The following is a 9,436-nucleotide window of genomic DNA, read 5'->3' as shown; positions in this document are numbered from 1 at the left end:
GGTCCGCCCGCCGCCCTGTACCGCCCGCCGCTGCCCTTCGCCGCCCTGCCCGGCGCCGCGCCGCCGCCGCTGCTCTGCTTCTCGCCCTCCGTGCCCGCCGCGGCCACAGCGACCGAGCCCTTCCCGCAGACGCAGCGCAAGGTGCTGCTGGACGTGAGCACCGGGCAGTACTACCTGGTGGACACGCCTGTGCAGCAGCCCCTCAAGCGGCGCCTCTTCGACCCCGAGACCGGGCAGTACGTGGAGGTGCCGGTGCCCCAGCAGCCGGCCGTGGCTCCCGTCCCGCTGCCTCTCTCGCCCCTTGCTCTCAACGCCGGTGCCTATGGCACCACGTACATGCTCTACCCCGGGCTCCTGCCCGCCGCCACCGTGCTGCCCGCCGGCGCCCTGCAGCGCCCGCTGTCCCACTCGGGCAGCGACGGCAGCGCCCCGGCAGAGCCTGGCAGCCCCGCCGCGCCAGAGGCAGCTTTTGCCGAGAGCCCCTACTACGTGGCTACCAGCAAGGGGCCGCCGCCGCCGCGGCACGGGGCAGCCGAGGCCAAGCCGGTCATCAGCATCACAGCGCCGGCCACCGGCCCGCGGATCGTCGCGCCGCCCTCCTTCGACGGCACCACCATGCGCTTCGTGGTGGAGCACCGGTGAAGAGCGCGGGTGAGTGCGTGTGTGCTGCCTGTCGGGCCCGGCAGTCACCCGTGATGGGTCAGGGCAGAGCGGGTTAATGTGCAAATGACGGCCGCGCCGCAGCTTCTCCTCAGGGGAGAAAGGGTCCACAGGGGCCCTCACTAGGGTGTAAAATACAGAAAGGTTAGGCACACCACTCCGTGCAGTTCAGTAGTCCTTGGAGCTTCTTTTTTTGGCAGTTTCAGAGAAGCACACCGTAGCCACTCATCACACAACCTGTATTTGTGCAACCCCATGGCTGGGGCACCTCCCATTGCTCCCGGGAATGGCAGTGTGGTTGGGCATCTCTGGATTCATCATCTGGACTCATCTTGCAAGCCATGAAAGAGCCCCTTCACCTTGGCATCACATCTTCCTCTTGTCTCACCTCTTACCTCTTCCTCCCCAGGGGAGGTGAGCACCTCTCTCTTTCCCCTGTACCTATTTCTTCCCAACCTCAAGAAGAGTGGGAGAGGGGTCTAATGGAAGCAAACCCTTATTTTGGGTCCTTCTTGTTAGTGGGGTGAGAAAGCAGGATGCATGGAGCAGTCCCAGGTGTGCTCTCCGGGAGCCGTGGGGCTGCTGGCAGGGGCAGAGGTGCCCACAGCTGCCTGTGCTGTGCTGCAGGAGGGCTCCCCGGGGCTCTGCTGCAAAGCACAGTTTTACACAGCACCTCTGAGCTTGTAGTGCCAGAGTCCTGACAGTGTCCAGCTACCTGGGGCTGTACCCAGGGCCAGCCTCCAAACTCAGGGGTGTGCATGCAGGGACACTGAGCTCCTGTCCTTTCAGCATGCACTGAAACTGGTGTGGTGCAGCATGTCCTGTGCAAAATAACCAAGGAACATTTCATGTTAAAAGACCTAAAACATTGCAGAAGTGCCTTCAGGACTGGTGTCACTGCTCCTTCTGCCTCTTGCATTAGAATGCATGGCTCATCTTTATCACGTGCAGTATTAGGTAGAGCTGCCAAATCTTTTGTGGCTTACCAAGAATTCACAGAGTTGGTTTTTTGGTGTGTATGAAAAGGCAGAGAGAAAGAGTGGAAGAGTGGCGACAGCCAGAAGTTTGGGTTTGTCATCAGTTTGTGCTGAGCTTTGCCCCGTTGTATGCTTGAGGGTAAATTTTGTCTTCCAGCACTTGCGTTATTTATTTTGCATTAATTTTTTTTTGTTTGCATCACCTACTACACAGTAGATTATTTGTTGAATGAAACCTTAGCAATGTGATTTATACACTTACTTCTCTGTTTGTAATTATTTTATCTTGAAAGTTCCTTTCTTTTATCCTGGCTGTGGATGAAGTTGTTTTCATTGGCCCTTATGGGTCACTCAGGACAGGCAACGTGCCAGTTTAACTTGAGCTCTGCTGTGCTGCTTGAGTTCATCTTGCCAGTAAAGTCAGAGAACCTAGATGAAATGGCAGAAAGTAGTTCATTATTTTCCCTTTGGTCTGGAGGCTGAATTGAGATGGCTAGCAGAAGGGATTTGTTAGATTTCAGATGAGAGATTTGACATTTTTTAAAAGGTGGGATATATAGTAGATGTATTTGTAACACTAACTAAACAAAAACCTCCAGCTTTTCTTGTGTCTTTTTCACTCTTTAAAAGTGCAAAACATCATATTTCCTGGTGTGCCCTGTCCCTCAGTTCCCAAAGGATTGTCCTGTTATCATGTACTTAGCTTGCCTTCAGTGCCTGGTGAGGCAGGTGATGCTCTCACCAAATTGCTCTTTCTCACAGGTGGAGTTAAAACAGCAGCCCTGCTTTGTTGTGCTGTGTCAGAGCTCTACCACGGCAGAGCTGTGTGAAAGCTGCCCCAAAAGACTGGTGGTGCATGCTCAGTGCAGAAGGTCATTCAGCAGGGTGCAGACTTGAGTTTCATTTGCCATCCTTTCAACCTTGGATCATGCCAAGGCATTTGCTGTCTCATACAGACAGGGGTGTCTGGGCTGTCCCAGACCTGCTGAGGGAGGTGTCCTGCTGCTGGACAATGGATGCACTTTTTTTCCTTGACCTGTTCTGACAGTCTTAAAAGAAATAAATTTAACTGCATGGTGCAGGATGTGTTTAACTTGTCATTAGACTTTGGTTATTCCTGTATCTTATCTCTCTGTGGAAAATGAGGTAAATGCCAGAAGGGCATCACATCTGTAACCTTCTTCTTCCTGTTATTTTCATTCACCTACATGACTTTCATGTCCCTGTGGATAATTTTTCCTCTTTTTCTCTCTTTTATTATCTGCTTTATCTTTTGTTTTCCATTCTTTTCCTCTATCTGTTGGCATTCCATTCCTGATGAAAAGCATTTGTTTCCTCAGGGTAGTGTTTTTCCCCTAACAAGAACAGCAGTAAAATTTCATGTGAATCTAAGGGTGAACTGTTGCTAACATTTTTTAATTCCAGTTAATTGCTTTCACACCAGACCAGGGTTTTTTGATTGCAGCAATGCTGTGCAGATGCTAAAATGGATTTTAAAGCAGCCAGATTTCATCCTTTGAGTGTGAGAGTTGGATAACGTACTGTCCTTTCAGGTCCCTTTTTTTTGCTAGGCAAAATGAGCTGAATGGATGCTCTTTTTCTCCACTCCTGAATTCCTTTCTGCACTGCACATACTCTCTTCTTAATTTCTTTGCCCAATTTCTTTCACATCTTCATTCACAAACTGTACCACTGTGTAAAGGACTGCTCCATCTTGGTCTCTGTCACCTGTGGGGGTCAGTGTGACTTGAAGTTTTGCTGGTGGTGTGATGCCTGCGGTGGATTGACACCGAATCCCCTGCACATCTGCTGCTCTTCCAGCTCTTCCCTTTGTATCTGGTGCTCTTTTCTGCATAATCATTGGGATGAAATGGATCCCATCAGTTTGTGTTCTGACAAAATCCAAGCCGCCATTTCTGAACTATTCTTAAGTTCTTGATATGCAGAAAATAGTGGAAAATATGTGCATATTTCTGAGCAATATCTTATGCTTGCTTCTCTCCCTCCTCTTCTTCACTCCCAGTAAATGGGGAGCTTTAGCAACATCATCCTTGGCTGCTGCACTTCTTCCTTGATGCTAATTTTCAGTGCAAATAAACTTGCATCCAAGCCTAGACAGAAGCAGCCTGTAGAGAGTGAACTGCCTGACAGGAGCTCATTCCCAGTAGGAGTGAATGAAAATGTGTCTTTAACTTTTGTATCTCTTCCCATATTTTACTCTCTGGAGTTTCTGCCTCCTGTTAGGTAAATAAATGAGAAAAGAAAAGGTAGCAAAGTAGAAAGCAACTGTAGTAAACTGTACTGCCAATATTGGAAAGGTATTTTTTATTATTCTCTTTAAACCATGAGCATAAACACCTTACAGGTACAGGAATACATAAGCAAATATACTTATCAGTTGTGTTTTCTTCTTAATTGCTATCACATAATCTATGCTTTCCTTTGAAAATTAATTTTGTGTGGACAGTATATAAAAATGATTTTAAAGCCTCATAAATTGGTATTTTTACACTTTGTTTTAGTTGTTCCCTGTTCATGAGGATGTATGTTCCTCATTACTAAGTCAAGAAGTCAGCTTACAGCGTAATATGCAGTACAGAGGTACTTATGCTGATGCCTTTGCTGAGAATTTAGTAAAGAATTTATCCAGTTTTAGTGGGAAGTACTGGAATATTCCAAGAACCAAGCAGGCTCTAACACTTGATCTAGTAAATCAGTCTACAAATGGATATAGGTGTGACCTTGTGCTCAAAACTGTGGCTACTTAGGAAACATTTCAGTAATGCTGAGCCTTGGTACCAGTAAAAGTTCGTGGTGGCCTTAATGACTCCTCCTGCCCAGGATGATTTCCTGAGCCAGTATTTAAGAGCTAACTGCACAAATCTTAGAGCACGTGGGTGTGGGTTGTTTCCCTTTTCCTGATGTGTTCCATGCTGGATGCTGTGCTGGTGAGGAGAGCGCCCAGGTCTTGAACAGCGCGGGTGGATCGCTGAGATCCCGCATAGGTGACGTTGGCCTCTCTCCACCTGTGTCCCTGGGGCTCCCCAGGACCTGTGTGCTGGGAGCCGTGGGGTTGGGAGGCACAGCACGTTCCACACCTTGAGCAGCAAGGATGGGTTCTGCTCTAAACACCAGGGCTGCCCAGCAACTGGCTCGGTTTGCAAACCTGGGTGCCCTTGGCTGATTGCTGGCAGTAGCCTAGGAAATGAGGAGCAGGAACAGTGTGACGACAAAGGAGGTATTTATGCACTTCTCCAGAGGAGTAAAGATTGTTCAGATTGTTGTGGCAGTGCTCTAACAATCTGTATTAATGATGCTTTTCTGGTTTTGTTTGTTTGTTTTTCCACAGGGATAAGGAAGAAGAATTGTGCTTCTTTAATTTGAAATACACCTGGTAACTCTTCAACATTAATCCTAAAAACTGCTTCTACAGTTTTCTCAATTTTTTTTGCTTCATCATACAAAACAAGCATGTAAGTTTCTTGTTTTCTCCTAAATGCCCCCCTGTTTTGGAGTATGCCTACATTTAATTATGTGAGCAGCACTAAATTACTGCATTATTTTGTGCAAAGTTCTTTTTGTACTGAAGCCGATCTGCAGGCTTTAGGCATTGCCTCTGTGCTGGTAGCTAATGGTAGTGATGCCACTACAGCTGTTTGTAAAATGCAGGGTGAAAATGCAGCAGTGTTTCAGTGTGGATCACCACACAGCTTCGTTCAGGTCCCTGGAATGTGTTGTGATGATCCAGTGCAGCCCTGCAGCTCTTCAAAAATGAAATTAAGCCCTCAGTTCTCTCCTATTGCAGTAAATGAGGGTCTTCCATACAGGTTTTAGTCACAATTTGCAATCAGATGGTTTTTTGTACTCTCTGCTTCTCACTTGGAATTGCAAAGGAAGAGAGCTGTAGTGTTAAATTTATCCTTAGTGTTTATTTTTGCTATGGTTCAAAACAAACTGTGTAAGTGTCAGAAAACACATTTGATTGCTTTCATTTTTTGTTTGCTCCTCTGTACTGTGTTGAATATCACAAGTTGCCTTAATTAGGACAGAGTTTAAATACTGGGAAACCAGAAATTGAATGTAATATTTTAAAATCCTGGTTCTAAAGGTGAGAAAAGCATTTATTTTCCTTTAAGACCGCAGTCTGTTCTTCCTTAAATTGCAACATTGTTGAAAACATAATCCTAGTCACTGCCCTGTGAGATTCATTTTTAAATGTTACAGCCTCAATACTAAGGAGTTGTTTCTTTAGCTGTTTGACAGGTTCATCTGAGGGCTAAAATTACAATTTTCTAAGAAAATACTTACCTTTTGAACAAAAAAATATGCAATAAGGTTACTGACAGTGCAGTGATTTATATGTCCAACTCTGCTCAAACTGATTGTTTTGTTACCAGCAACTAGTTTGTCTCAGCAGCAGAGAATTGTTATTATGACAGTAAAACTGAAGTTCAATAGTCTGTTCCCTGCCCAAAATTTTGGTTTTGGGAAGCAAAGAAATTTGAGACCAAACCTAAATGATATAACATAAAGCTTTCTTGAGGTAACAGATTAGAATTTTGAAGTCTAAATGCAAATCCCAAAAGTCTTTATTTAAGCATTTGCCCACAGGCAGGATTTTTCTCCACCTGTTCTCAAGGCTTCCTGCAGCTAGGAAAGCTTCCCATTTTTAAAATAAGTCCTGGGTTTTCATTTTCCTGAGTAACTCACGAGGTACAGAAAACTCAGGTAGAACTGTCTTTAAGCACGTGTGTGAGATTGTATCTCAGTGCAATTTATTTGTTTACAGGCACAAATTGTAATTGCCCTCAGGATGAAATGCACTACAAGTGTGCAGATAGCGAGTGATTTCTCATGTACCTTCTCTCTCATTTTCACCCTTGTGGAAATCCAGTGACTATTCCAGCCCTTTCTGAAGAGCTTGGTGTGCCCAGCTAGAGCACAGCTCGTGTGAGGCTCATCCCTGTGCTCTTCAGCTGTGCAGCCTGCATCACAAGCTCTAACTGCCCTCTGGGATGGGGCTGAGTGCCTCTTAGAGGAGACGAATGCTTCTCCACCTTTCTCCTGACTGATAGGTGTTGTGATTAGAGTATCAGTGTTAGACACAACCGTACTTGGGACTGCAGGACAGTGCAGGTACCAGAGTGGATGGCTCCCTGTGACATACACGTTCAGTATAATACTAGCATCCCTGTTCCACAGTGTTCCTGTCCTACCTTTTCCTATATCGGTGCTCGGAGCGGAGTTTCCCGTTGCAGTTTACAAGATATAGGTTTGCACACACAACCTCAGGTTTACAGTTTCACCCGGTGTACTTGAAAGGAAAAAAAAAAAAAGCATAGAAAACAGCTGCCCAGGATTTGAACATGTGTTTGTTGGAGGTAAATTTTGCAGGGTTTTTTTTTCACTGCCTGTGGAGATGAAAGCAATGAAATGAGGGAATACCAACAGCTATTTATTTTCTCAGGGGAGTTTACTTCAGTGGAATGTGTCAATCCTAATGTCAAACAGTGTTTACTTGATTTTGTCTATTACTAAAAAGACTTCTTGTTTGTATCAAGGGGTCAGTTTTGCAAGGTGCTTCGCTTCGCTAACCCATCAAAGCCTTCACATGCATCTCCAACTTCAGACACTTAAGCAGACTCCTGGGGACTTCAGTGGAAGGATTTTTTCCTTCACCCATCTATGCAAAGCTTTGCTGAACTCATCCCAGAGTGCCGAATGCCTTGCAGACCTGAGCACCAGGTTCTTCTCTTTGCAGAACCCGATCTCTGGGCTTGAGTCAAGCCGGACCCAGCAGATAATGCCACAAAAGGTCACCAGAAAAAAGCTCTGGTAATATGGTGCTCCTCCCTGTATACGAGTGGTGAATTTCTCCAGTGCATGGGGTGATGTGTAACCACGTATCTTGGATTAGAGTCAAACCCTCCATGTCAGGGCTCACAAGCTGCTAGTATTATATGTTTCACGGTGCAGTCATAGTATGTTACAGCTGAAATTCACCCCATGTGCAAAGCAGGGCAAAATCCTGTGCACCACTCAAGTTCCCTCCCGCTCCTGCTCTCAGCCTTTTGAGGGCTGCGCCAGCCTACTGTCCATGCATTTTAGGTCAGGATCCAGTTAAAAGTTTGAGGGGAACTGGAGTGATGCACCAGGATGTTGTTCTGGTCTTTTGCAACAGGGTTGGTTTCACTCAGTATCAAATTCAGCCCTTGGTGAATCAACTGGTGAATGATTTGAAATGTATTTATGGGTTGTGTGGGGTGTTTTTCCCCCTTGTCTGTATTCAGTGCTACCTTGATTCTTTAGTGTTGATGGCCAAAGTGTCATTCCTTATGCTTATATATTGCCATTAACTTGTGGCTACCTGAGAACACATACTTCAAAAATGCTTGTGCTTTTTTTCACCTATTTCTTTTTTTTTTGTATTTCTTCTTTTTTCCCCCCTCCCCGCCCCTTTATTTTTCCTCTCATTTTTAAAGGGGTGGTAAGTTTTCAGTGTAAAGCTATTTAAAAGTGCAAGTGTGAAGTAAGGATAATGATTGTTAAGAGGATGTGGGTGGTATGTCTGATGAGAGAGGGGTGGGCTGCAAGGCAAAGGGGAAAACGCCGTGAACGCATCGTGTTGATGATTGTTGCCTGTGGAGGAAGAGTTAAGAAACAGAAGATGTCTAACTGGAGAGAAATGGACTCTTTGAGCTGCTCTCAATGGAGACAACACTGTGGCAAGTGTGTAGCTGAAATCCAGAGTGATCCCACTGCAGGGTGCCGCGGGCCTGGGATTGAAGGACGCGGCGTCGCTCTGGGAATTGCGGTGGGAGCACTTCGGAGCGTCACAGCCACGTGAGAACAGAGTGTCTGGAACTGCCAAGTACCAAAGTTTGTAACTGAATGAGTTGGCATTTGTATTATGTTGGGGTTTGTTTTTGTTTTTGTTTTTTTCTCTTGAATGTTATGATAAATAAAATGTATTTTTCAGTAAAAGACACACTGCAAGTAAGCCTGCAGTCCTGCTTGGTTGTATATTTGCAAAGTTACCTTGGCTGTTGTGCAGAACAAGTGAAAACAGAGGCACTACTTGATTTAACATGTAAACAGCAACAGGAGAAAGGATTACACCAGAGAGCACATCAAAAACCCTGCACTCAGAGTCTCCCTGAGTTTGTCCCCGCATTGAAAATCTCTTTCTGACCTGATCTCTCTTTATTCTTTCCTCTTACGACAAAGGGAAGTTGGCATTGCTTATTTTTTTACCCAATTATAATTTAAGAAAGAACTCCCCAGTTTCATTGAACTGTCTTTGACTGGTGAATGGGTTTGGGTATCCAAAGAACTGCAAATTTGTCTGTTGTAATGTGTTCAGAGAGAGCAGTTGGTGGGGTGAATAACTTTTGTATGCCCACTCTCTATGTTATCTTCACTGCCTAATATTGCAATACAAGCAAAGATAAGAGGAGTTTATTAGTGGATAGCATTGTTGCTTGAACTATTGCTAGGAAAAAGTCTTTTGCTGCTTTAGTGTGTTTCTTCTGTCTTCATGGAGATTGAAAAGGTTTCTGTTGTTAAGTCCAAGTGTTTAAAAGAGCATGAGTTAAACACCAAAAAATCCCCAAACAGACTTGAAAACAAAAGTATTACTTTTGCAGTTTAAAAGAACACTTTTGCTTAAAGGAAAACTGAAGCAAGTTGGGTTACCAGGAGATAAAGGGTGACCAAAACAGACACAAAATAATAGTGAGTGTGTAGAGCAGAGAGAAAGACCTTGGATCACTTTATTAAAATCAGAGAGGTCTGAAATT

The 9,436-nt window shown here is 45.2% G+C and overlaps 1 protein-coding gene across 1 annotated transcript in view; it reads left to right on the top strand.

Moving 5' to 3' along the window:
* The window catches only part of CUNH4orf54 (chromosome unknown C4orf54 homolog), a 12,512-nt gene extending 3,877 nt beyond the window's left edge, over positions 1 to 8,635 (top strand). The window contains exons 2-4 of the mRNA XM_041484255.1: positions 1 to 651; positions 4,987 to 5,110; positions 7,399 to 8,635. Of these exons, the coding sequence (XP_041340189.1) occupies positions 1 to 642 (642 nt within the window). The 3' untranslated portion in view covers positions 643 to 651; positions 4,987 to 5,110; positions 7,399 to 8,635. The remainder of the gene's footprint in view (positions 652 to 4,986; positions 5,111 to 7,398) is intronic.
* Positions 8,636 to 9,436: the final 801 nt, after the last annotated feature.

Source organism: Pyrgilauda ruficollis, unplaced genomic scaffold (genome assembly GCF_017590135.1).
Source record: "Pyrgilauda ruficollis isolate IOZ18807 unplaced genomic scaffold, ASM1759013v1 scaffold65, whole genome shotgun sequence".
Taxonomy (NCBI): domain Eukaryota; kingdom Metazoa; phylum Chordata; class Aves; order Passeriformes; family Passeridae; genus Pyrgilauda; species Pyrgilauda ruficollis.
This window is presented reverse-complemented; position numbering and strand designations above follow the sequence as displayed.